The following is a 26,155-nucleotide window of genomic DNA, read 5'->3' as shown; positions in this document are numbered from 1 at the left end:
CCACTGTTAAGCAACTTCGTCTCTGATATCTGAGACTTACAAGATATCTGCGATACTCGATAGAAGCAGTTGTCTGCAATAAAACAGTCGACAGTCGACTATCAAAACACTTCTCAGTCTCAGCAGCAGCAGCAACCGACAGCCATGACGACCGCATCGCGCCCTCGACCTCCGCCGGCGGTGGACGCGAATGGCATCCCATCCGAAGCTCCTCCACCGTACACTCTCACCCCGGACGGAGAGACCTCGTTCCCGATAAACTACACCGGAAGCCTATTACCAGCACAACCGCAGGCACCTCCGCGACCTCCGAGACCGACGAACACGAACGCGAACGTGAACGCAAACGCACACGCAAATGCCGCGCGGATATCCGGCAGCAACAGCGCCAGGACGAGCAGCGGCAGACCGAGCAGTAGTAGGCCTTCTACTTATCCTGGCACCTCTGCCAGTCGACTTTCGAACAGCACTCCGACTGCATACCCGTCGACGGCCTCACGACCGCAGAATGCTGCTCCTCCTCGCCCGCCGCGGCCGACGACGAAGCCCACGCCTGGCTACCACAACGGAACCAGCGGCATCAACCGACCACCACCACCGCCTACCGCCTCTCGCCCTCAACGATCGAGCAGTAGCAGCAACAGCAACTACATCCCGGCTGCCGGCGGCCGTCTGATGTATCCTCGCGGGTTCCACTGCTACAAATGCAACAACACGGGCTACAAGCTGAAGAACGGGCATCCCTGCCGCACATGCTTCGAGTCCTTTGGCGTCTCTCACATTCCTCCGAATCTCAACATCCAGTACCTTCCTCCCGTCACCTACGATCCATGGTACGGCCCGCCTGCATCGCCTACTGTCTACTCGACCGGTGGCCCTGCGCGTGTCGTGGCGCCGGGTGATCCCAGTCTAGGCGGTATTCTCTGTGGAGCATGCAAGGGCAGAGGATATGTGAATGACCTTGGTTTTGGAAACTTCCTGGGAGAGATGCTCGGTGGGGACTATGAGACGTGCAGAGTATGTAAAGGTGTTGGACGGGTGTTTTAGTCGTGTGCTTCTTCTCTTTTTGAAATGGTTTGGCGCTTTTGGTCTAGATATGATAATACTGGGTCTTTCTTTCTTTTCTCCTTCTTATTTCTCATTTTTTGTTTCTTATTTCTATCGTTCAATTCTTTTGTATATGCCCTTGGATCTAGAACAGTTTAATACAGCATCACGTGATAATATACTTCAAAACCCCACACTCCCTCCACTTTAGGCAACTGAGTGGTTTCGCGGCAGTCATCGCCAAATGTCGATTTGATGATCGCGCGAAGGCTTCTTTGTCTGATCCTCTTCCTTTCTCTCGTCCATCTGCTGCTCTTCTTCACCACTTTCGCTATCTGAGGGCCTCCGTCCACACATGTCCTCCGCGGTCGCTCCGACTTTCGTGTTCTTTTCTTCTCAGCAGCAGCAGCAGGGGCAGCAGCAGCAGCAGCAACAGCAGCCACCCCCACACCCTCCGCCTCCCCACCAGCAGCCACCCCAGCAACTTCCCCAAGAGCTCTACAACCCAAAAGACGAGGAACAGGTTCTTTCCGACGACGCACGAAGCGTAGCAGAGACCTCTCAAGCCTTGTCGTCCAACGGCTCCTCTGCTTCTCGTAGACGGCGCTCCGTGCTCGCCGATGGAACTGTGCGGAGAAGAATCACGAGAGCCTGCGATCAATGTAACCAGCTCCGGACAAAATGCGACGGCAAACAGCCCTGTCTTCGCTGCATTGGTGAGTATTCCTCTGTGCTGTTTGCAATTGTTTACTATTGTTCCTGACTGTTGTGTGTGTCTAGAATACTCCCACCCCTGCGACTACGCCCGGCAACGCAAAAAGCGCGGTAAAATCTCCAAACGCGATCTCCAGGAACAGGCTGCTGCAGAAGCCGCCGCCGCTGCAGAAGCTGCAACCGTTCTTGTGAATGGTAGTATGCACCAACGCCAGCAGCAGCGCCACTTTAACGACCACCACCACCAACAACAACAGCAGCAGCAACAACAGCGAACCGCAGAATACGGCGACAGTCACGCCGACGAGCGCCTAATTGACGAAGAAATGCTAGACAGTGGTCTCGATACAGTGACAGGAGATGACTCGCAGCGCAATTCAGCTCGAACCGGCACAGATCATACGTCGACAGATCAGTTTATGCTCTACGGCACATCTCCGAACACGGTCATGAACTCCGGCGCCCATGACGGACCTGCATACACCGACTCTCCCAATGGTCTAGCAGCGTTCCTTGCGTCTGCAACACCAGGTAGTCCCCCGTCCCCCAATGCGCCAATGCCGCCTGCAAACACCGCGCTACCGTCGCCTAACGTGCAAACACCGGCGGGAACTGGCGCCACTCGGTCTTCGATCTCGGTCCAGAAGCAGGTATCTCCAGCAAGTAGTAGTCACAGCAACTCTCAGCAGCAGCAGCATCATAGTCATCATCATCAGCAGCAGAAACAAGTGGCTAGTGGCGATACCCCTGCCTGGTTGACACTTGCATCGCCGCCTGAACCAAATATTCCTGAGTACGTCTCGCACAGCTCCTCGCTCGGTTCGATTCCGCTCACGCCTCTACCACCTACTCCGACCGCAATGCCCCGCTATCCTGTGCTGAATGAGGTATTTGCGCAGCTACTCACCTTCATGCCGAACTCTCTGCCGAGTGACTTGCTCGAAGACTATTTCAGTTCGTTTTCACGGAATATATACTGCCTCGCTCCTATTCTGCGAAAGTCATCGATCTTGGCTCAGGGTCATCCTCGGTCTTGTTCGCCTTCGCTTTTGTACGCGCTTCTGCTGTCGGCCGCATATACCTCTGATAACCCGCACATGACGTCGTCGCCTTCTGCGAGACTAGATATCATCCACCGGCTACTCGATCTCTGTGTCTCGACTTTACGACCGCTTCTGCATACGACAGTGCACGGTACCCTTGACGACGTGATGACGTACATTCACTTGGGAACAGTCACATCTGCTTCGGAGTTCAAGGGCTCGAGTTTGCGCTGGTGGAATGCAGGATGGGCGCTAGCGAAGGAACTCAAGCTTAATAGCGAGCACCCTGATCTCGACGAAGAGACGCGCGAAGAAATGCGTCGTACCTGGTGGCTTCTTTATATGGTCGATCGACACTTGGGACTGTGCTACAACCGACCGCTCGCGCTTCTTGATGCGCAGTGTATGAGCCTTTATCAGCCTCTGGCGACAGAGGAAGAGTGGATGTCTATGAACTCTGACAGTCCGCTGACACCGCCTGAGCTGGTTCCGGACGTAAGTCTGCGCAAGGGTGTATCTTATGTCGTTACGGGCACAAGTATTTTTGGATTCTTCTTGCCGTTAATGGCGATTCTTGGTGGCATTGTCGAAGTACATCACCTAGAGCAGCACCCTACTTTCCACCTCGGACCCGCAGCCGGTGAAATACGGAAGCACCTCGGCGAGTCTCTCGACCAATACGAGCACAGTCTGAACGCAACTCCCGACGAGCCAGGCCTGAATAACGTGTGGAGGTATTACGCGACTCACTTGTCCTACGTCCTTCGCATTCTGCTTGCAGGATACTGGGATCCGATTGATCTCCTAAACGCGCCTGATACGCTTCTTTCGACCACAGAATTTATGACCTGCGTCTCACACGCGCTCCGCTCCGCCGACGCCGTCAAATCCGTCCTCCGCCACGATCCCGAACTGGTGTTTATGCCCTTCTTTTTCGGCGTCTACCTCCTGCACGGAAGTTTCATCTGGCTAATGCTCGTCGACAAGCTCGAGTCCGAAGTCAGCGAAGAAGTGCGCGAGGCCTGCGAGACAGTTGTGCGCGCCCACGAGGTCTGCATCGTCACGCTAAACACCGAGTATCAGCGCAACTTTAGGCGCGTCATGCGCGGTGCGTTGGTGGGCATGGTGAAGCCGCTAGATGGTCATGCTGATAATTCTGAAATCAGAGAAGAAGGTCGGCGAAGACGGAGAGAGATCGTGGGTTCTTATAGGTGGTGTCCGGGCGGCAACGGTCTTGCTGTGTGATTCTTCCATCCGCTGAGGCTGTTTTGTGTTGTTTGATTATCTTTCTTGTATTATTCTGTCTGGAACGAGCATTTTGTCGTCTTTTGTCTTTTGTCTTTTTGTTTTGTCATTTTGATATGAACGGTACATTATGAATTGTCGGTGTTATAGCGTTTTCTCCTTTTCTCTCTTCTGCTACGATTTTGATTTTACTTTTTGTTTTTTCCCACTTTTGTTTTATTACTCTATCCTCTTCTCTAATGTACATTTATCTTTTCCATTTCCATCATCTACCTTCAGTTCAACGTCCCATTTACACGTAGGATTAGTTGGACATGAGTGTAAATGGCTAAAAAAACCTAACCCGCTGACGTCCTCCAACTCAAGATTTTCATGGTTTTGGCATCAAAAGTAGATTTGATTGATTCGGTGCCTTTGACAGCAATAACAAAGCAGAGATCAGTGGCTCGTTGAGCAGAAGGAAAGATGTCGTTCAGAAAGCGGAACGAGCCGATCTTGTCCTCGGCCAGGCATCCGCCTCCAATCGTCACTCCCTCCACGACCCTTCGCCGTCCTCGACCCACCCCATCATCCACCACAACCTCCCACCCATCACCAGCTACAGCTCCACCATCCTCGCCCGCACGCCGCCCTTCTCCTTTCTTCTCATCTCACACAATCCACTCGACCGGCACCTCGACACTAGACAAGCTGCTCCTGCACGGGGGCCAGCCGCTCGGGACAAGTCTTTTGCTTGAAGAGTCTGCGGCGACTGATTTCGCGAGCGTGGCTGCAAGGTGCTATGCCGCGCAGGGAGTGTGTAATTCCGATACTGTGATAGTGGTTGGTGTGGAGGAGGGGAGATGGGGTGCTGAGTTGCCTGCGAAGGCGGAGCCGAAGCGGGGGTCGAGGAAAGCTAGCAGCAGCAGCAGCGGCAGCGGCGGTGACGCGGATTCAAAGAAACAAGAGTTGAAGATTGCATGGCGATACAAACTAAACGACCCCAATAGCAAAGCGGCAACAGACAACCCAGAAGCAGCAGCTGAAGACGAAGAATACTGCACGCCGTTCAACATCACCGCTCGAGCTCTGCATCCTCCATCTACACTGAAATACATCGCCGTCCAACCTACGGATACCTACGACGCGATTCTCGCTCGTCTCACAGATTTGCTCGCCGACAGCAGATCAACCTACCAACAGCAGCATCAGCAGCCCCTGCAGACAATCAGACTGATCATCCCATCATTCCTCAATCCGACCGTCTACTCCGACGTCGAGAACTGCTTCGACCCGCCCAAGCTGCTCAAGTTCTTGAGCTCTCTCCGCAGCATACTGCGCGCGAACGAGCATAGAATGTCGGCTCTCATCACACTGTCTACAAGCCTATTCGATAGCTCGCTACAAGACGTCAATGAGCTTGGAGATGAAGGCAACGCCGTCTTACTTCCCTGGATCGAGACCCTCGTCGACGGCGTAATACGGTTAATCCCTACCCCCTCCCTCTCAAAAACGAGTGGTCCACCAAAGACCTCTACCAAAGACGCAGACGACAAACAGGGAAGCTTCCAAGGGTTTGTAGATATCCTCAAAGTCCCGATCGTGAGCGACCGCGGCGCGATGGTGGTGAGGAAAACAGAGTACGCGTTCAAGGTCGGCAAGAACGGGTTGCGGATCGAAAAGTGGGGGATTCCGGTCATCATTGATGAAGGTGCCGAGAAAAATACGACTCAGTCTTTGGATTACTAGGTTATGCTTGGATCAAAATTTATAAACACAAAAGAAATAAATAATAATGATATAGACAGATTAATCAGAATGGCTGCTCGCGGCCGCTAATCATATCTAGACTGTGAAAACCTCTTCTCACTAGCAGAAAAGTCATCAGCCGGCTCCCCAATCTCCTGTCCCTCGGTCTCAAACCTCGTCTCCTCTCTAAACTCCTCCTCTGTCTCAAAGAACTCATCCTTCTTCTTGCCCGCCTTGCTCTTCCTCCGCTCGTACCGCGGCGGCTCGCTTTCGTAAATAGTCCCCTCTCTCTCGGCCTTCCGTCGCGCAACAGCAAGGTCCCATGACGACGGCGCCGTGGGCTCTACATCCGCCACCCCTCCGAACGGCCGCTTCCGCTCTTCATCGTCAACCGAGCTCTTTCCCTCGCCATCTCCAAACGGCAGCACGATCTCGCCGCCGTACGGAACTTCGGTGTCAAAGTCGCCATAGTACACGTTCTGCCCGCCTTTGTTGTTGTTCCGCTCCGTCCACCACGCGCTGAGCACGTTCTTGGGCGGGTTCCCGTCGCCGTAGTAGTTTCTCCACAGACCGAATGTCGGGCGCAGGGCTATCAGGGTCATGATTTCCGCGCACTCTTTCCGTTTCTCAAAGTCGCGTCTTGCTTCCACGATGGCGATGTTTGCGCCGACCTAGATTCGCAATTAGTTAGAGTAAGGTTAAGAAGACTTATAAAGAGGATGACTGCGTACACCGGCGCCGTAGGACGCTCCGAATAAGGTAGAGAACGCTGTCATTGAACGCATCACACCTGGCGCATTTCGTTTGAAAATCTGGTATCCTATACCACAATCGCCCGGTCAATAACCTCACGCTCACTCTTTTCATCAACTCCATCCCACCGTGAATTGACCATCCAGAAAACAAGAAAACAACCATACCTCCGACACACATCAGCACCCCACCAATAGTCGATCCCAAAATCTGATATGCGCTGCATCGATTCAGTTCCGTGAGAATATCCCTCCTATCCCTCTTTGACAATTTATCATCCGCCGCCCAAAACACGTCGGAATAACGCTTCGCATTAAGTATCGAGAGCGCATCTGGATTGTCAAGAGGCTGTGGGTGCTCGGCTTTCTTCTCTTTCTCGCCCGGCTTTGGACCCGGGTTCCGACGAGGAGGGACGTTGTAGAGATCAGAGGATTGAGACATGGTAAACTTTGCAGAGATGATATTCTTTCAATAGCAATTATCTCTCTCTCTGCTGTGAAATATGAAGTACTCTCTACCCGCTGATTCCGTGAACTTCAAGCAGGTTGGTGGTTCCAGCATAAGTTGGAAGTGAGAGCAGAGTAGCCGCAAGCCACACTCACCAGCCTCGTCCGTTACGTCATTTTAATGGCTGTTCCTCCTCGGCCAGTCTTATGTCTACACAAATGATTGGTTCTTGCTCAATGGTTGATGATCAAAGCAATTTTCTGGCTTTTTGGTGTAAAGAATAGAAACAAACAGAAGAAGACGAGAAAAAAAAAGAGAGATGGCCAACTATTAAAGCTAGCGAGTAACAACTCAGTTTTGCAAAATAAAAGAATATGAAAACTTATCAACACCTGCTCACAGACTATTAGGACCGTCAAAAGGAAACCAAAAGAAGTAGAGTACTAGAAATCCAAAACATTTTTTGACAACGGCAGAAAGTCGCTATTACACTAAGATGCCAGAACAAAGAAGAGACAACAAGTCATCTTTAGACAAAACACATATGGGATGCACACGGTACATCACGTAGGTCGACATCGACAGTAGAATGCCAACCAGAGATAATTGAGAGATATTAACTTACGCCCAAAAATTAAAAATAAGATGAACAAAGCGAACGACTATCCGCTAGCAGACAGACAGACAAACAAAACAAAACCCTATCCAAAAGTACAGAAAACCTCACATAAGAACGCAGCACCCACCGCTGCTGTTCCGTCGTTCGGCAGCGGCACTCGTGGATTGACGAGCGGCAGCGCCGTTCGCACCAGGAGCCGCAGGACTTGGACTACCGGCGTTCTGTTCTCGGTTATATCGTCTGATTTCGCGGACAAGGTTGTAGAAAGCTTCGTCAACGTTTATGCGCTGCTTGGCTGAGGTCTCGATGAAACCGCACTGGAACTGCTTTGCTAATTGTTTGCCCTCTGGAGTATGATGTGAGTGAGTGGAGAATCGTGAGTAAAGACTATATAGGAATGCATACCTTGCTGTGATACTTGCCGTTCGGTCTCGAGATCGCACTTGTTTCCAACGACTATGATGGGAAAGTAGTCCTTATCCTTGACTCTCAGAATCTGCTGCTGGAACGAGGTAATCTCTTCAAACGACGACCGGGAAGTTATGGAGTAGACAAGCAGAAATCCCTGACCGGCACGCATGTATTGTTCGCGCATGGCCGAGTACTCTTCTTGACCGGCTGTATCGAGAACATCCAGAAGAGCAACTTCACCATCGATTCCGCACTGCTTACGGTAGGAATCTATTAATCACAGTTAGAGATCAGCTAATCAGACGGATGTATGTCATGGTTAAAAAACGCACCTTCAATCGTTGGATCGTACTCATCGACGAAATGACTCTGGATCAGCTGGATAGTCAGGGCCGATTTTCCCACACCACCACCGCCGACGACAACGAGCTTATATTCTTGCAGAAATTGTGACTAGATGGGTAAAAATGATGAAAAATGTTAGATCACAGTCATTATCAAGGTATTACAGTAATCTGAGAGCGATCATTCGGAGGCATAAATTATCAAGATGTGGATTATCTGTTTGGTTCCTTTGTCTGACAGATATATGCCGAGCCGACAGCAATCGAGAGAGAATAGAGTAAATCAAGGAAGACTCTCACCTTTGACATTCTGAGTGTTGGTTAAGAGCGCGGCAAGATAGTAGCAACTGCTGGTCTGTCAATAAGGAGTAATGAGGAGTGAGATAGAAGGGTCAAGATGCGGACATACAGCTAATCAGATGGAGCGAAAGGGTTATATGCCAAAGGTAGATTCCGCAAAAGAGGTGAGATTCAGACAGCAGCAAGATATCTCAGATTACAAAAGAGAACCAGATGCTTCAGAAGAGAATACGGCGATCAAAAGATGGCAGAAGATGCAGAACAGCAGACGGGGTGGAGGAGGAAGAAGAATGCGCCGTGTAGGAAAGAATCGCGCAGTGGGGCTTTAAACCTTGCTTTGCTTGCTCGATCCGTAGTTAGCAACCCTAACCTAGTTCTCTCCTGCTCGTTCTTCTAATCGTTATTGCTTTTGATAGCAGCTTTTTGTAAAGTGGCAGATAAATAGACTGTGACTGTGTTTGTATCTGCAAATCTATTTATTGATATGTTCTATAAATCCATCGTTGATCTGCGTTATGGCTTACTCATCCTCTCCCGAGACGTATATAATGGCTCTCCTCTCGCTTAGTCGCGCACACAATTTGGCAACCGCCAAGCCACCGGCAGCGACCAAAAGACGCAAAGGAAGAAGATCGAATGTGGGAATAGCTGTCTCTTCTTATGACAGTGTGAGCTATCGTGCATTGCACTCAAACCGTTGCTAGCTGCGAGGAGATATGTTTTTGGTATGGTGGGCAGCAACGACTGCGCAGTGAGTATGCCCCACATCGACAACTATGCGCTGCCGCTCAGTACTAATTACAACGCAACAGAAGAAGTTTGCAGCCATTTTGCAGCCTGGAATCTTACCGATATTTTGCCCGCAAAAATCCACTGACTCTCGCCGGCTAATTTGTCCCAGTTTTATCTGCCTCGAAGCAGCCCAAAAAGCTCTCCTTGTATTTCCTCTTTCGGATTGACAGAACCCTTACCCGATGATGTCTTGCATGGCTCTCTCGCCCTCCTTATCTTTGCCGAAGCAGTTATAGCATCTTTATACTACTTTCTATACCTTTATTTAGGTCTATAATAATAGATTACAGTATTGTAAACAGCCAGCCTAATATCATACCGGCCGGACGCCTATTAGTCTATGACGTTTTTCGTGTAATACAGTTTTAGCCGGACCCAAATGCGACTAAAGTCAAACCTTTGCCATTATTGGCTCCCCATGTCTCTTCCACTGCCCAGTTCACGACGTGATGTCTTATAAGTCGATCGTTCTCTTATTAAATCAGGCCAAGAATATGAGAATAATAAAGCACAGACAAGGCTGAGGATTCAAGGTCGATAACTATTGCTTTTCAACGCCTCTTGGTTTCATCTCGACTGCATACGCAAGTCGTCTCACGTACCTCGACCTCGACCAGCCAGCCCACCCACGGCCAGCATGTCCAGCTGCACAACCGCGCAGCAGATCTTCTCTGCTTCATTACGGATCTACTGCAATGTCACTTTAAACCAGATCGTAGAGAAGAACGATTGAAGTACATATTAAGCCTCTCATATCAACCAGATACATGTACGTCCGTATATACAACTCGTCCCTGTACCATCTCCTCCTGCTCCCATATCAGCCAACAGCCAGTCAACAGAAGCAAACCCGCCCATTTCAAGCCTTTCAATCCCACTTCCACACTCTTATTTCTACGCTCAACTCTAATATCCGCTTCCAAGAAAACTCCCGCCAAACGGTTTCGGCCCAAACAGGTAGTAGCGCAAACTTTGTTGACGTGCGCGCAGGCTTCCAAGCCCGAAATCCTGTCAAGAGATCTTGTCCCAGCTCATCGCCCTTGACTCCTTCCTTGCGGCTATATCTGAAGACTGCTCTCTTCTCAGCTCACTCTCCTCTCCACAAATGGCCTCGCCACACCTCCAGACAATGCTTCGTGCATTGTTCCTGATCGCTGGCTTCGGTTTTGTCATTCTCACCATCTCCGTCCTGCTTTCCTCGCGTTCTTCAGAATATGGCACCATTATTCCCCTTCGCCTTAGTGGGGCCAATTCCCCTCCCCACATCCCGGACGACGTCGGTATCGACTCAAACAACCCGGACTTTTTACGCACTGCAACCATCAAGCAGTACGAGGAGAGCAAACTGCTACAAGCGGACCCTCTGCCCCTGCGCCATCTCCAGTACTGCTCAAATCCCAAGCACGCGTTCGACGCCGCCACCATTGTCTCCTCAGAATCCGGCACCGAGGGCACCCTCGCGCGCATATTGTTCCCCTCCCACGATCTCGATGCCCCCAAGAACTACAACCCTACCGTTCTACCTTACCCTCCTGGCTCGAAAGATCCCTACTTTGTCCTGACCGAAGAGGTCCTCACAAAGAACAATGAAAAGAGACATTACATGACCTACTGCGACATGAACTGGGGCAAAACACAAAGCGTCGAGCGTCAGATCCTGCAATGCAGTAACAAACCCGTCACTTTCGAGTTCCCCAACTGGGATCCTCCCAAGGGCTCCTGCACTGGCGTCAATGCGGTCCTGGAGATGAACGTTGGCGCCATGGATCCTCGTCTGATTTTCTCTCCCATTGGTGAGCCGCTGATGATCGTTGGCGCTCACGGTAGAAGCAGCTGCTGGTCTCAGTTTATCACCGACATACGCATTTTTGCTCCCGAACTCGGCCCGAAATTGAACATCACGCACGTCCCGATCCGATTCTCGAAACCCACCGAGCTCCCACGCGACAATGACGATTCTCTGCAGAAGAATTGGTTCTTGATGTTTGATGAAAACGACGTGCCTTATGTCCACCGCTCTTTTATGAACCGGTCATTGACGTCAATCGAAGGACTCTTCAACGGCGCCCCCACTCCTGAAGAAAGGAAAAACGCTTTAACAGACACCAGCACTCCTGGATGCCTTCAGGATCTACTCGACACCAGCGTCACCGATTCGCAAGACTTCAAGAGCAAGATCCATCAAGCGACAAACTCTCTACGCGTCACTCTCTGCGATTTCCCGTGCATCCCCACAATCCACAACACAGTCAACATCGAGATCTTCCACGTCAAGTACCAGTACAACCTCGAGGTGTTTTACCGCCGGTTCGTGGTCATGATGAACATAACTGCTCCTTTCGAAGTTGTCGGTCGCACGAACAACTTGATCTATGTTGGTTCAGATGAGAAGATGATGCTCTTCACCGTCTCGCTGTCGTGGGATCATCGCAACATGCCGAAACGCGGTCCATGGGAAGAACATCTTTACGGAGGAAGTGACATCTGGAGTGTTTTGGAGGATGAAGAAATTGACGCGACTGAGAACACTAGAAAAGATATTTCTACTCCTTTAGAGGACGGCGATTTCGGTGCTCCCGCTACGTCCAACGTGGGTGGCTCTGAAGCTGCGCCGATTACAAAGCCCGATTCCGATGGCTTTGACGAACCTATCAATCCGTCTCCAGTTCTACCACCTGTTCCTCAAGCCTCATCCGCCACTCCAGGAACCTCACCCAACGACTGGAATCAAGTTCGAAAGAGAGATCTCCTACAACTTGACGACGAGGCCATTCGCAAAGACCTCGAACTCGTCAGTAACTACGATAAGGTCTACGGTCTTCCCGCTCTAAAAAAGAACAAGCTAGTCAACGACTACTACCACGGCTGGCTCGACGACGTCATCATGATCCACTTCGGCATCAGAGACTCCGAAAGCGGTGTGCTACACGTTCGTGCGCATAATCTACTCGACTGCTACAGCCTGTGCGGTTCCGGTGTGAAGAAACCAAAGGCGGAAGTTGAGGATGATAACACATTCTAAATATAATGCATTATTTGTTTCATTGATTGCACGTTTGGCAATGGAGTATTGTATATATATAATGTTCTTTTAATTTTGGGCTGTATTTAAGATGGAAACCCTAAAGATATTCGTGATAAAACCGTCGCTGCTTTGCTGTATCCTAGACACTATGAATATAAACTATAACGCATTCATTGCCATTTCACAGTATAAGTATACCTTTTCCATATCTTTTCCCCCCTACTGCAGACCATAATCAAGATATAATACAGCATTATACGAACATATTCGACAAGACAGACCATAAAACCCTACATAATATTTCTTTCCCACCGCAGATAATAGATGTCAAGATTAATTTTTTAGTTTGATTAAGCTCCATTGGCCTAATGGTAAGGCGTCCGCCTCCTAAACTAAGATTCGATAAAAAGAATTTTGTGACTGGACGTTGTCAAGCGGAAGACTGCGGGTTCGAGTCCCGTGTGGAGTGCTCGAATTTTTTTATTTTTTTGCCTAATTTTTATTTTGTTTATTGAACTAATTTTTATTTTGTTTATTGAACTGATCTTTAAAAAGGGTCTTTTATTGATTCTTCTATTTGGACAGCTTGTAAGATATAGTGGTAGAGAAATGAAGTAGCCGTAGAGCGGTGGTTCATATATAATCCTGTGCGGCGTCGATGACTTCTGTGCAAAAGATCTCTCGACGGGACACTACGTTTTGTAAATCAATCATCTTTCGCTTCACAGACACGGACGAGAAGTTAGTAGTAACCCGATCATCCTACTACAAGTAGACTACGGTCTATTGATACTAACAAACCGTTGGAACATAGACTTGGTTGTGCCAGTATGTCAGCCTTCATCGAGTCATTCGACATCGTTGCGACGTATCGCAAATTTCTGAAAGATGATCCGGCCATGACTATGCCAGTCGCTGCTATCGAAGCGCTGGTCGTTCTGCTAAGCAAAACAAGCTGTATGTCTTCTATTTCACGTTGTATCCCCGTTAGTCTCGGATAGCCATGTCTAAATGACTTCTATTGAGACACGAAACTAACCGACGGGCGGTCTAGTGTCTACTGCGTCAGAATTAATCGATATACTAGCAAAGGCAGTACAAGAGCTGAAAGGCGGTGTCAAAAACTCAATCAGTTTATCCGCGGGATGTGATATGTTTCAACGTTTCGTGCTGAGAAATATCCAGGAATACGGTGTAAGTGGACAAAACCGAGCAACTGATGGGATATCTCGAGACCCCTCTAACATCTCTTTCTGTTTACCTAGGATTGGGAAGCGTGCAAGCAGCACTTGGTTACGAATGGTGGCTTGTTTTTAAAAAGAGCGAAGGAGTCGAGATTCAAGATTGCCGAACTCGGCCTGTCGTTTATCAGAGACGATGACGTATGTTTTACAAACACTACTCACTCTTCTTCGCTTTTCCAGACTGCCCAGCTAACAAGACAAAACCTCACAGACAATTCTCATCCACTCTCACTCTCGCGCGGTGACAGAACTACTGCTCCTAGCCGCTCGCCGCCACGTCAGATTCAGCGTTTTCGTCACCGAATCGAGACCTACGGGCGAAGGACGCGTCACTGCGAAAACACTACGCGAACACGGAATCCCTGTTCGAGTGATTGCCGACGGTGCGGTCGGCTACGTCATTCAGAAAGTCGACAAGGTCTTTGTCGGTGCTGAAGGTGTAGCTGAGAGTGGTGGTATAATAAATAGAGTATGTAACCTGTTTTGCATCTACTTACATTGTTTTCTACATACTGACTCGGTGGTATAGATCGGAACCTATCAGATTGCCGTTCTTGCTAAGGATGCCAATAAGCCAGTCTATGTAGTCGTCGAGAGGTAAGTTATCGAGAGAGTGTTATTTTTTACTGACAATAACGACTAACAATGATTATCAAAAGTCACAAATTCGTCCGTCTATTCCCTCTATCCCCATTCGACATCCCCGACGACAACCCAGCCTCCACAACGTTCTCTACCGACCCAGACTTACCGGACGAAGACTACGATGAGGTTTTGCACAACAGTCCGTTGCTCGATTTCACGAGCGATAATCTGATTACTGCGCTAATCACGGATATCGGTGTATTGACCTCCAACGGAGTTAGCGAGGAGTTGATCAAAATGTGGTATGACTAGTTTTCTGAATATAAAATAAAAGAACGAATATTTCCAGTACGCGTATATAGATTACTTTCGTAAATAATCTGCTGTTTCAGGATAAAAAATGGGTAGTATTACTGTAGGCTCAGCGTAAAGTGAATTATCGGAACACAGCGCGGAGAGCTCAAACTCAATTAGTTCTATAAACAAAAAAAAACAATTTTCAAACTCCACATCGACTTGCTTCAGTGACAACGACATTCAAGTAGCGACCGTGTATACAATCACCGTTTACTGTACATAATAGTATTATTATAGTATATACAGCTACAGTCATTTGTTAAACATGCTCCGATTAGCACGCTACTCCCGCCGTACCTGGCTTCGCCAGCTGCAAGCCAACCGCTCCTTCGCAACAACCCGCTCGCAAGCCAAGCAGGCCACAAAGAACGACGATAGCTTCGTCGAGATCAACAGTGCGTCCGAGAAAGAGCGCGAGGATTTCTTCAGCTACACGTGGGGAAGTTGGTTGAAGAACGACAAGCAGGAGAAAGAGAAACGGTATACTCCCTTTTCGGTCGAAGGCATCAATGACGTCGTCCGCCAGTTCCGGAACGAGAAGGATACGGTCGCACCTGCGCAAGTGAAATCGGTTGCTAGTCTGAGTGAAGGCAAGCATCACCGCATCTACCTGGTTCAGATGGACGACCAGTCGCAGTATATCCTGAGGATTCCTTATCCTCTCGATTTGAGCTGGGAAGCGAGAAGGGCACGTATGCAATCAGAAGTTGCGACGATGGACTTCATGCGGAAGAAATGGGACATGCGCATTCCAAAGGTTGTCTCTTGGTCGCCGACCGCTGACAACCCGATCAGAAGAGAATACATGATGATGGAATACGTATCGGCAACGAATCTGATGTCAAAATGGCACCCGATCCAGGGTAGTATCGCCGATCGTGCCCCGGCATTGGGAGTTGTCGTCAATCTCCTCGAAGGTATCCTCGCCACTCGATTCAATGGATTCGGAAGCTTATACTTCACCGAGAACGTCGATGCAAAGTTACAAGACAAGTTGCCTTACGAGGGCGAAGAGGACAAAGAGCTCGTCGACCGCTGGAGACTCGGTCCGTCAGTCGAAAGCAGCTTTTGGCAGAACGGTATCGACCACGAGGGATCCACCGACCGTGGTCCATGGTACGACCCTCACGATTACCTAGTAGCCGTCGCCAAAGCTCATATAACCGCATACCGCGTCTTACTATCCGATCCCATGGTGGCCACTTCTGAGCTCGGTCTCTTTCTGCCGACGTGGCTCGATACCTATGAAAAGTACGCCTATGTCGCACCTCGTCTGATCCCCGACGTTCCCGCAGACTCGGACCTTTTATCACCGCGACTCTACCACCCTGACATGGACCCCACCAACATCCTCGTCAAGATCGCAGAGGCCAAGGGCGATGCGACCACCCCCTTCACGATTCCTGGAACCAACAAGGCTTACACAGACCCTTATCTTCTTGACTGGGAGGGAGCAAGCATCAAGCCCTATTTCCTCCACGGTGCGCCAAAGTTCATCAACTACACAGGCTACAAGATCTACAAGCCGGAGGAGGTCGATCAGTACGATCTGCTTCCCGATCAACAAAAGCAGCAGATCGACTATATGATTGCAGCAACGGCAAACCAGTACTCGTTCGAGTTTCTGATCAAGCACCACTTTCCCACTCTCATCAACGCCTTCTCTCCTCATGCCAAGACCTTGAGAGAGCCTTACAAAATCGCGACTGCTTCGGACTACAAGTACCACCCGCTGGAAATCGTCGATCTCAGAGATAGCCTGATCAAGTTGCAGCAGTCCAAACCCGTCGAGCTGAAGGATCTTGATCAAAAGGGAGTCTTCACGGAGGATGATATCGAGAAGCACCAGATAATTGCCGGTGAATGGGACAAGACTGTTCATCAGACGCCGTTCTATTCTACTAAGGGATGGCTCCCGCAGGATATGTTTGAGGATTTGGTAAAGTCGAAGGAGCTGGTCAAGGACGCCAATGGCAACTACGTTCGACCTTCCGCAGATGGTGCTGACTCTAAATCTACGTCTGAATAAAAAGGACGAGACAAATCAGCAGCACTCTACAATTGTACATATTTTCTGTTTATATGGCAAAAGAACTTAAATTATAAATAAAACTTCGAACGCCCTAGAGCCGTACAGACTGCATCCTTCTCCTCTATCAATGCAGTCTCTTAATTTCCTCAACCATAGCCGTCATCTGCGCCGCGCTATACTGCAAATCCACACAACCTCGGAATCCACCTTTAACTATCGCTTCCTTCGCATCATCATCAAGCTCTAAGAACTGCTCGATGTAGTCGCCGTCAACAAAACGTTGAAGCTCACCGGGGTTATATCTCTGATTTCTAAACCGACGGAATTCAACTAGGCTGAGATTACCAGGAGACTTGATGTAAGCTGACAGGTTTTCCTGCAAACTGACCAGAGTGTTAACCTGGTCGGGAGAGATTCGCGCAAAGAGATAAATTCCACCCTCGCGCTATTAATTTCGATATAATTAGCAAAGAACCGACATCTAAAAATGAAATTATCGGAACATACCGTTGCAAAATATGCTTCGGGGGTAATAATTGGGTGCTCAACTGAGGAAACTGGCTCTGGGCGGACTAAGTAATGAACAGTCAGAATACGCAAACACAACGATCATTAGTAAAAGAAGTCAACATACTTCGTCGGATACGATTGACGACCTGACCAATCTGCATTCTTGAATAGACCTCTAATAGAGGCGGCTCATCGTCGCGCGTCGTTTTTTTCCCCGTGTCTGAAGAATCATACTCAAACATCACCAGATTGCCTTCCGCCTCACCACCAATCATCATATGATCGTTCAACATCTCGACGTCGGTCATCCACATGGGTTCATAGTGACGTGCCACTTCTTTGAACTGATAGTCTTTCCCAGAAGTATCGGGAGCGCGCTCTATGCGTAAAAGAGTTACACTTTTTATCAAGTCACCGACAAAAACCAGGTCTTTATATGTTGAAAGGCATATAGCTATCGTCGCGGTACGGAATCCACATTCTTGTTTGAAATCCAGTACACCCGTTGCAGGATCCATGGTGAGAGAGCATAGACGGACCTGATCTTGTCAGTTCTATAGTCAACGACAGAAAAAAACTCAGGTTAACTTACGATCGAGTTAATGGCGCAAACCAGTTTCCCATCCACCACCTCTATCGCATAAAGACCACCGCTTAGTTCACGCTGCAGAACAAGCGATAACTTCTTTGACGGCAGAATGTCGAACACCAAAATTCGTCCGCTCGTATATTCCTCTGTTTCAATCGATACATAGCCAGTACCGACAATTAAATATTCGACACCGCCAATCACCCCACTCGTGATGGATTCCGCCATTTCCTCCTTGCCGAGCGGGTATTCGTATACCACTTCGAAAAGCGCTGTATCAACGAGCTTCACAAAACAGCTCATAATCTCGTCACCACTGTAGCTTTCGATCTCCGTCTTCACAGTGATGAGACCAATGACACCGGTTGATGGACTCATAATAGTCAGTCTTCGGGCCGTTTCGTTCATCTCGAGGGTCTGAATATGAGTACTCATAAGTTGGTCTACAACTCCGAAGATCAGTTTGTTCTCAGTCGCAAACACAATGATATCTTCGTCCTCATCGTCATCCATTGCAGCTGGAGACTTTTGACACACCGCCAACGCGGTAGGAGGCGCCATATTAACGCTAGAGATGCTGATTTTCTTCCCAGCTCCATATACCATCGACGGATGACTCGAGACCGCGAATATCCCTTTACGCAACCGATATAGTGATACTGGCCGTGTCCCAAGAACGCTGGACTTTTGATCCGTCAGAGTAGAGCCTCGGAGATGATAGCTGTAAAGTGTTCCATCAGCCATGCCGACAAGAAGTACAGGAACATCGATTGTGTTGAGGTCACACAACTCAAGCGAGCGTGGAATACCACCAGCGAGCTGGCCAGTCTGATCAATTTGCTTCAGATCCGGCAGTGATAGGATGACGATATTGCACTCTTCCCATTGACCAACAAACACCGTATCATCGGATGCAGATAAGCAGGCAATCTCATTCGGCAATGTAGTAGAGGCCACCTCTTTCAGATCCAAAGACATGTAAATCAGCTTATCCATCACAGCTATAAGAATACCATCTGTGGTGAACTCTGCGTCTGATATTCTACCGTCTAATGAGACAGAATGTGCTTCACTAGTCGAAATATCAATCGTTGTCACTTTGCTGTTGCCTATATGGATGACTTGAGACCCACGTAAAGCCATTCCCACCGTAGGCTCTGAACTCTCGATACCAAGCCATCCGGTGATGTCCTGAACCTCTCCTTCTTCGGGATCGCCTTTGTACACTGCAGTACGCTCTATAAATGACGCGACGACTATATGACCGGGAAACGTCCATAGACCAGTTATTTCTGGGATGCCAACAACCTCTGCGATCGAGTCGACTCCAACACCTGACCGAACAATGCGTAGTGATCCTGATTTGAGTCCGCCTGAGCACGCCACGACATCCATTGCATTATCGCGCTTGAGCAGCTGGAAATCTGTGATTGGCGCCAGATTGGGGAGGGTTTGGACTGATCGTACGTGAGGCTCTTCTTCGGATAGATAAAATAGGGTCGACGGCGAAAAGTGAGAGGTGACAAAAAAGAACCCAGCATCTATATAAGTCAATGTTGTGGGAATTGAAGTCTAGACCACAAGCAAATAATAGATTAGAAAATAATTTCAGATAGACAGCGGCCGACGATGCAGAGAGAGAACGTACCTCGCCGATAGGTACCAGATTCCAGCCTTTCACGTATTGCATCTCTTCAGCAATGCTTTCATCATCTAGAGGAGCGAGCTCTACTTGCAACATATAGATCTTGCCAAACTCGTCTCCAAGAAGCAGGCGCTCGCCGGAGTCGTCGATCGCGGTCCAGGCGCAAAAATTGATCGGGCCCTCAAACGGAATTTTGAGCGGCAGCTTCGATAATTCGGGAGGGTAAAAGTAGGTGAGTATCTGCTCACCTAGCAGAAAGAACCCTTTCACAGGAGCTTTGAATGGCAGAAGCATTGAAGCGCCCTGATCAAGGCTGCTATAAGAATTAGGGCGTGAAGGATGGAGCTCTTTGAGTCTTTGCTCCTCGGGGATAATCTGATAAACCTTGACGTGTCGTTCATGGTATCCATCACGATAGAGAACCGCAATAGTGGGACACGTCTCGTCTTCAAGGAAGACGATGGAGATGATCAACAGCTCATCGATATGCAGCTTAAAGTGGGGGTAAAGAGTTCCGGTGATCTCGGTCGGTGCTTCAGTAACGGCTTTCCGGTTCCTTGCCTTGCGCGCTATTGGGATCAGTGGGATGTAAGTCAGCGTAGACTTTTTAAAGTACAACAAGATGCCGCGTCGAGAAGGCTCGATGATAGCGACATGCGCCGTGTCCGTATCTGGGGAAACCCGATCTTCCAAATCATTAAGGACTTGTCGCGTCACGAACTTCCCATCGGAGTATTCCAGCACAAAGCAGACGCAGCTTTCTGTCAAAACAAAGAGCCAGCTCACTTCCGCCTTTGAGGGCTTGAAGGTCGCTAAGGCGGTTATGGTGCCATTGATAGGAATGGTGTGCTGGAGAGCTAGACCCTGTTCGGTTATCGAATGGATGTCGAGCGCCGACGGACGCGCAAGAACGAGCGACTGAACGCCGGGTTCAAACACGTCTGCAACAATCGCGTGCCTCACAGAAGAAGGCTTGTGGACCGTGACTGCGTAGGACATTATTGCTCTACTTGAACCGATTTGCGAACACCAGCTGGCGGAGAGATTCAGATTTACGGAGGATCGTGCGGTAGATAGCCAAGGAGGCGCCGCCAAGCCGCATTAGTCAGACGTTATATAATACATTTATATCGGAAAAAGATTTTGAACCACCTATTTTACATGCTTTACCGTACAGACTAAAAGATATAACAACACCCAAGCCAGTAATGTTCCGTCAAATGTGATCACGCAACATATCTGAGTAGGCTGATTTTGAGGTATGAGCAGCGAGAGCACCGCGCTCGCCGGCCTTGAGCTTTTCAGCTAGTTCCCATGCCACCTCCGTATCCTTGTCGAACCATGGCAAAGATTTGAATGGCTCGTCGTCAGCATTCTTGCGTGCAGATAGTGCACCGCTGTAGCGGGGGGCTTGATTGTCTGCTGATTTAACCGTCATCTGTGGATAATTGATGGTCAGTATGGGCACGATAGAAGCCTTACATGTCGAGAGAAACTCAAGACAGCAAAAGAATAGGAACACAAAGGGATAAAGTACCTGTACAGCACGAATCTCTTTTGACTTTGCAGGATCCTGTCTGACTGTACGTGCAAGATCCTTTTCTGTCTGTGCATCCTTATCAACGTATGAAAAACTGGGGCGCAGTTGTGCATTGCCAGCGACAGGAGTCAAATGCAGTTCGCCTAGTAATAAGTTAGCAATGACTTTGAAGAACTGTATAAAGAAAAATCTGAGCATAAATGCAGAGGTCAGTTGTACCATTCTGGAATATACCAATCATATAACCCTCAGGTTTATTGACAACACCACTTAAAGTCTGTCGTTCCACTCCTCCCCACCTTTCACCTTTCTCGCGATCGTAGAATTGAGACTGTGCGTTTATCGGTACATCAACTTGAACGACACCTGCTTTTGGTTTAAATCGAAAGTCGAGAATGGGCTCCCCTTGAGAGCCCGTGTATGGTCGCGACTGTGATCGGACTGGGTATTGCATGATGTGAAGATGCTCCGAGAGTTGTGAAGACAGAAATACAGGTACTGTTTGAACTATCGGATCGTCTGAGTCGTCTGCTTCTTGTGCTGATGCTGGTTCCACTCCTTCCATCGGCATACTGCTCGCGGCCTCTTCCGCAGTATCGCTCTTCATGAAAGCCGATTTCTTTCGCAGACCTCTCTTGAGTTCCTTACGCTGCTCAGGCGATGCTCCAGATTCCAGACTGCTCTTGCGCCTCAGTCTACCAGACGTGCGTGTGCTTGTCGGTGAGGAGGCCTGCTCCTTTACCGGCGAGTCGATAACCATCAGATCACCGTCTCCATCACCGGGCTCTTCTTTGACGACCTCGAAAGGCATACGGCTGCTCCCCGCTGACCCGGTCATATCTTCTTGCAGGTCGAGTGCGGAGTCGTCGGTGGGTTCCTCTTTGATCTCAAAGGGAAAGATGTTTGGCTGGCTGTCATCTGCTTCGTTCTCCATTGCTGCTCTGCTTGAATAATAAAAATAAAAATAATAAAAAAACGAGACCCAAATTTGTCGCCGCGCAGTTGAAAGGCTGGAAAACCCAAATCTGGGGTCTGTTCTCAGTTAAGGTTTCCGCTTTCCTCCCAATGGAAAAAAAATAGTTGCCCTCTTCCTCGATTCTACAGCTCATATTTCACCGTTAAATCTGCAGATCACGACAAGACATGGCCGACGATGGCATGATCCTCAATCTGGCTGTGCCGTCTGCTACAGACTTACAGCGGACCTTCAACAGCAAGAATGTCAAAGGCAAATGGACTCAGCGACTGAAAGTCAAGCGTACGGTCCAGGGTCGCAGTCGCGCTTCTGCTTCAAAGAAGTCTGCTACGGAGCAGAGTCAAGAGCCTTCGGGCGATCCGAAAAGAAATCCAAAGGGAAGCGGGAGCAATGGTATCAGAGTTACTAGGAAAGAGATACCAGTGAGAGAAGAGTCCAACGGTGACGTTCAACTTCCCCAGCTCCAGCAACAACACTACGATCGACCATCGCGACCTTCTCACAGCTCCTACGGCGGTCAACATAGTTCTGGATCTAAGGGTCAAGTGATCTCCTCACTATTTTCTTCAAATCCTACCACTTCAGCTGAGGACGTTCCAGCTGCCGATGATAAATATGAAGAGCGGCAAGATCCCTCGAATGCTCCTCTAAAGGGCCCCGCAAACTCATTCGCGGCTCTCGGTCTTCATCCGACTCTCACGAACCATCTCACCACAAAAATGAAGCTCGAACATCCTACTGCGATTCAGAGAGCGGCAGTGCCGGTGCTTCTCGAAAGCAGCAATCCTCGCGACGTCTTCATGCAGGCGCAGACTGGATCAGGAAAGACCTTGGCATACGCTCTTCCAATCATCAACGCTCTACTGGCGTGCCCGGAGAAGATAGACCGAGAGTCGGGACTGTTTGCTATATTTATTGCGCCTACACGTGAACTTGCAAATCAGATCTTGGGTGTCCTCGAGGAGTTGGTGCGTTGCTGTCACTACATCGTTCCCGGTATAGTAATTGGTGGAGAGAAGAAAAAGTCAGAAAAGGCTCGTTTACGGAAAGGTGTCAATATTCTTGTCAGCACGCCGGGCCGCTTGGCAGACCATTTTGAGAATACTGAGGCCATGCACTTGTCTTCCGTTCGCTGGGTAGTTCTCGACGAAGGTGATCGCATGACCGAGCTGGGATTCGAAGAGACAATCACTAAAATTTTGGGGAAGATCAAAACCAGCTCTAGGATTTACCGAGACAAGTTCAAAACCCTTCCTCAGAGGAGAGTCACGGTTCTTTGCTCTGCTACTCTGCGAGAAGACGTACAAAAGCTGGGCGAGGAATCCTTGGTTGATGCTCTTCACGTCAATGCCGGCGAAGAAGCTAAAACTGAAGATGGTGAAAATGGCCAGACGAAGAAGGAAGATGAGTTTTCTGCTCCGGATCAGTTACATCAGGAGTATGCGGTTGTTCCTATGAAGCTGAGAATGGTGTCTCTGATGGCGACAATCCTCAATATCCTGAAGTCGAAGCCAGACGCGCGAATAATGATCTTCATGAGCTGCTCGGATTCGGTCAACTTCCATTTCTCAATGCTGACTCGAGAGCTTGCACCAAAGGAAGAAGGAGACCATGAAGATGACACACAATCCAGTACGAAGGACGAGAAGACTTCTCTACCGTCCACCGTCTTGCAATCATTCCTTAAGAATGTTCTGCCAACTATCTACAAGCTTCACGGTTCCCTGCCTCAACCTCTTCGGAAATCGACCTTGTCCGCATTCACAAAAGCTAGCACAGGCGGAATTCTGCTTTGTACTGATGTGGCATCAAGAGGCCTCGATCTTCCGGCAATTTCGCATGTCATCGAGTTTGACCCCCCTTTTGCGCTTGAAGATCACTTACATCGCGTTGGCAGAACTGCGAGAGTGGGTCATGAGGGATGGAGTACTCTCTTTGTTCTTCCGGGAAAAGAAGAAGGCTACGTGAGTAACGTTCTCATGCCGCTGCATAAGTCTGCGATCGTAAAGCGTGAATTTAGCACAGTCCTGAGTCAAGCATTTGGAACTGGTAGGCCGGCAAAGAAGGGACAGCCCGGATGGATGGATATCGCTACGGAAACTCAACTCCAGGTTGAGCGATGGATTTTGGGCAGCCAAACCAATGCAGCTCTTGCAAAGAGTGCATATGGATCCCATATTCGTGCATACACCACCCACTTGAGCACAGAAAGAGATTTCTTCAATGTCAGGGACTTGCATTTGGGACATTTGGCGAAAAGTTTTGGTTTGCGGGAAACGCCAGCAGGAATGGCGCGGTCTGCATCTAGAGGGTCTACAAGCGAGGGTGACAAGCGGAAACGTAACGGCACTGATAACGGACCCGATTACGCGAAGAAGAGAATGTTGAAGGTAGCTGATTTGCATGCCAATGTCGGTGCAGACGAGTTTAATTTGGGATAAAATCGCATGGAGTTATGAGATTTTTGTATTTGTGTTATATCATAGACCTAACGTCCTATTCACTGAAAATGTAAAAACGCCGAAATATGTATTAGTAAACCTCCCATAGACCTACTCGCCCGTCTTTACCTCCAACAGCAAGCCAGTGTTTTTCCCTGACTTTCTTTTCTGCCTTCATTCTCATAGCGTTTCCAACTACAACTTTAGTCACGTCACTAACCACCTCCTTCACAATCTTCTCTTCTTCACTGTTATCATCCTCGGGGTCATCTAAAGATGTTCTACCGAAAGCGAGGCACGATATGCCGTCTTGCCTTCCACCGCGGAAGCTCGCTAGAAGCTTCAAATTCGAGTATAAAAATATTCGCACGTTCCCATCCCAGCAGGCCGTAGCAAATATCTTTCCGTCATCGCGAAGATTAAGCGAAGCTATTCCGGTATGTTTGATATCATGTGTCGATATTGGTGTAGATAGTGAGACTGTTGATAGATCATTCTCGTCTTCGCTGTTGCGTATACCTGATGATTTGGGAGATGACGGAAGAAATGACGGATCGCGAACGAGAGGATGCTTGACGATCTTGGAATCTGCGCTGGAACTGAGCACAGTCGCGTCGAGCGCATGAACAGCGACCGATAGCACGGGCTGCGAATGAGCTTTGCAGAGATAGATCAGCTGGGCTACCCCGTCATCTTGCAGCTGATACATAGCAACATGACCAGACTCATATCCTGCAATAAGAATGTCGGCGTGAAGAGCGATGGCCATCACGATTCCGGTTTTGACTCCAGCTGAGATAGCAGCGTAGGGACGTGCCAGTGTGGGCAGGAGTGTGTAGACGTCAATCTGAAGGACAAATTAGCATAAGATAGCCATAAATAGAACTTTTATTGACAGCCTTACCGTATCTGAATCCAATGTTCCAGGAACTGCTATCATATTGGTGCCCAACGTTGCCGCAGAACAAAAGTTCAAGGCATTGACATCGATAGAAGCCACGAGCCAGGGCTTTCGCCATTTGCCGGAATTCTCACTGTCAGCAGGGGTAGGGATATCCGTGCTAAGAGGAAGGTCATCAAGTCGAAAGACGTGCAGTTTGTTATCTCGACCATGTCTGATTATAGCGAGTAAGTCAGATGCCCAGATTGAAGAATTAACAATATCAGAGCATACGTTAAGAGTAGATCGTCCGAAAGCCATTTAACAGTAAGAACGGTGTCTTCGTGTGATCTCCAGATAGCCAAAGGTCGTCGGGTCACTAGCGACCAGTGGACACACCAACCATTGTCGTCACTAGAAAGCAATCTGATCAGTGAATGTAAATGTGCTGAAATAATAGAGATCATGCGTACCCTGAGACTAGTCTAATATTTGATCTATGAAATGCTATCGCTGTAGTAGGATTTGACAGAGCACGAAGAGTTGCAGAGGCAGCAAGAGAGCTCATATAGTCATCCAAGAGAGCAGAATATCCCAAGCGTCTGCTAAGCTGAGAAACTGCCGGATCTATGTCAGGATCAAGCTGAAGATACATGACATTCAGTTAACCATTGAAGCCGGTGAACAGATTCAGTCACAAAGATGACTAATTGCTTTTGTAATAGTGTGATTCGTGTGACAAGATGATCCGTGAGCCAGTGGCGTATGGGCCCTAGCCCACGTGCGGCTTAAAAAAATATTCTGCTTGTTTATCAGTTGCTCCTACTCGCCGTTTCCCTCTTCTCTTTTTTTTACGTCTCGATAACCCATTTCCTCCTCCTTTCTCCC

At 48.9% G+C, this 26,155-nt stretch overlaps 12 protein-coding genes and 1 non-coding gene across 13 annotated transcripts; 8 read left to right on the top strand and 5 right to left on the bottom strand.

The window, feature by feature from the left end:
- The first annotated feature begins 19 nt into the window (after positions 1-19).
- BZA70DRAFT_283263 (uncharacterized protein) lies at positions 20-1,326 on the top strand. Its single transcript, XM_064913413.1, has one exon. It carries the CDS (start codon positions 145-147, stop codon positions 1,045-1,047), a length of 903 nt encoding a protein of 300 aa, XP_064766305.1. The 5' UTR covers positions 20-144; the 3' UTR covers positions 1,048-1,326.
- On the top strand, positions 1,327-4,317 carry BZA70DRAFT_312364 (transcriptional activator xlnR). Its single transcript, XM_064914985.1, has 2 exons — positions 1,327-1,763; positions 1,828-4,317. The coding sequence occupies exons 1-2, from the start codon at positions 1,403-1,405 to the stop codon at positions 4,047-4,049; spliced, it is 2,583 nt and encodes an 860-aa protein (XP_064766304.1). The 5' UTR covers positions 1,327-1,402; the 3' UTR covers positions 4,050-4,317.
- A 41-nt stretch (positions 4,318-4,358) lies between these two features.
- On the top strand, positions 4,359-5,883 carry BZA70DRAFT_73732 (Elongator complex protein 4). The gene has a single exon (XM_064915370.1). It carries the CDS (start codon positions 4,515-4,517, stop codon positions 5,775-5,777), a length of 1,263 nt encoding a protein of 420 aa, XP_064766303.1. The 5' UTR covers positions 4,359-4,514; the 3' UTR covers positions 5,778-5,883.
- Positions 5,763-7,081, bottom strand: BZA70DRAFT_283260 (uncharacterized protein). Its single transcript, XM_064913412.1, has 3 exons — positions 6,698-7,081; positions 6,509-6,597; positions 5,763-6,448 (listed from the first exon to the last, which is right to left on the bottom strand). The coding sequence occupies exons 1-3, from the start codon at positions 6,969-6,971 to the stop codon at positions 5,864-5,866; spliced, it is 948 nt and encodes a 315-aa protein (XP_064766302.1). The 5' UTR covers positions 6,972-7,081; the 3' UTR covers positions 5,763-5,863.
- Positions 7,082-7,700: 619 nt separating this feature from the next.
- Positions 7,701-8,660, bottom strand: BZA70DRAFT_300001 (ras protein; the record flags this gene model as incomplete). Its single annotated transcript, XM_064914681.1, has 4 exons — positions 7,701-7,942; positions 8,002-8,277; positions 8,340-8,460; positions 8,652-8,660. 4 exons carry the CDS (start codon positions 8,658-8,660, stop codon positions 7,701-7,703), a joined length of 648 nt encoding a protein of 215 aa, XP_064766301.1.
- A 1,811-nt stretch (positions 8,661-10,471) lies between these two features.
- On the top strand, positions 10,472-12,636 carry BZA70DRAFT_283253 (uncharacterized protein). The gene has a single exon (XM_064913411.1). The coding sequence runs from the start codon at positions 10,549-10,551 to the stop codon at positions 12,463-12,465; it is 1,917 nt and encodes a 638-aa protein (XP_064766300.1). The 5' UTR covers positions 10,472-10,548; the 3' UTR covers positions 12,466-12,636.
- Positions 12,637-12,822: 186 nt separating this feature from the next.
- On the top strand, positions 12,823-12,937 carry BZA70DRAFT_t84. The gene has a single exon. It is a non-coding gene; the product is annotated as a tRNA-Arg (tRNA).
- Positions 12,938-13,123: 186 nt separating this feature from the next.
- On the top strand, positions 13,124-14,728 carry BZA70DRAFT_283252 (uncharacterized protein; the record flags this gene model as incomplete). The annotated part of the gene is made up of 6 exons (XM_064913410.1): positions 13,124-13,425; positions 13,523-13,662; positions 13,734-13,850; positions 13,924-14,181; positions 14,242-14,309; positions 14,372-14,728. Coding segments are annotated over exons 1-6 (944 nt in total), but the record flags the coding sequence as incomplete, so codon positions are not given.
- Positions 14,729-14,773: 45 nt separating this feature from the next.
- BZA70DRAFT_297040 (altered inheritance of mitochondria protein 9, mitochondrial) lies at positions 14,774-16,767 on the top strand. The gene has a single exon (XM_064914550.1). It carries the CDS (start codon positions 14,920-14,922, stop codon positions 16,681-16,683), a length of 1,764 nt encoding a protein of 587 aa, XP_064766298.1. The 5' UTR covers positions 14,774-14,919; the 3' UTR covers positions 16,684-16,767.
- On the bottom strand, positions 16,768-20,478 carry BZA70DRAFT_283248 (CPSF A subunit region-domain-containing protein). Its single transcript, XM_064913409.1, has 5 exons — positions 19,434-20,478; positions 17,789-19,357; positions 17,321-17,735; positions 17,194-17,258; positions 16,768-17,131 (listed from the first exon to the last, which is right to left on the bottom strand). Exons 1-5 carry the CDS (start codon positions 20,427-20,429, stop codon positions 16,811-16,813), a joined length of 3,366 nt encoding a protein of 1,121 aa, XP_064766297.1. The 5' UTR covers positions 20,430-20,478; the 3' UTR covers positions 16,768-16,810.
- Positions 20,479-20,559: 81 nt separating this feature from the next.
- Positions 20,560-21,910, bottom strand: BZA70DRAFT_250732 (Sin-like protein conserved region-domain-containing protein). Its single transcript, XM_064910702.1, has 3 exons — positions 21,190-21,910; positions 20,968-21,113; positions 20,560-20,868 (listed from the first exon to the last, which is right to left on the bottom strand). Exons 1-3 carry the CDS (start codon positions 21,902-21,904, stop codon positions 20,647-20,649), a joined length of 1,083 nt encoding a protein of 360 aa, XP_064766296.1. The 5' UTR covers positions 21,905-21,910; the 3' UTR covers positions 20,560-20,646.
- Positions 21,911-22,079: 169 nt separating this feature from the next.
- Positions 22,080-24,399, top strand: BZA70DRAFT_283245 (ATP-dependent RNA helicase DBP7). The gene has a single exon (XM_064913408.1). The coding sequence runs from the start codon at positions 22,114-22,116 to the stop codon at positions 24,385-24,387; it is 2,274 nt and encodes a 757-aa protein (XP_064766295.1). The 5' UTR covers positions 22,080-22,113; the 3' UTR covers positions 24,388-24,399.
- BZA70DRAFT_283244 (WD40-repeat-containing domain protein) lies at positions 24,400-26,129 on the bottom strand. The gene is made up of 4 exons (XM_064913407.1): positions 25,741-26,129; positions 25,562-25,681; positions 25,292-25,502; positions 24,400-25,234 (listed from the first exon to the last, which is right to left on the bottom strand). The coding sequence occupies exons 1-4, from the start codon at positions 25,920-25,922 to the stop codon at positions 24,479-24,481; spliced, it is 1,269 nt and encodes a 422-aa protein (XP_064766294.1). The 5' UTR covers positions 25,923-26,129; the 3' UTR covers positions 24,400-24,478.
- Between the last annotated feature and the right edge of the window lie 26 nt (positions 26,130-26,155).

This window comes from Myxozyma melibiosi (assembly GCF_037950935.1).
Source record: "Myxozyma melibiosi strain Phaff 52-87 chromosome Unknown BZA70scaffold_12, whole genome shotgun sequence".
In the NCBI taxonomy this organism is placed as follows: Eukaryota; Fungi; Ascomycota; class Lipomycetes; order Lipomycetales; family Lipomycetaceae; genus Myxozyma; species Myxozyma melibiosi.
The sequence above is the reverse complement of the archived record's forward strand: the minus strand, read 5'-3'. Positions and strand labels throughout refer to the sequence as shown.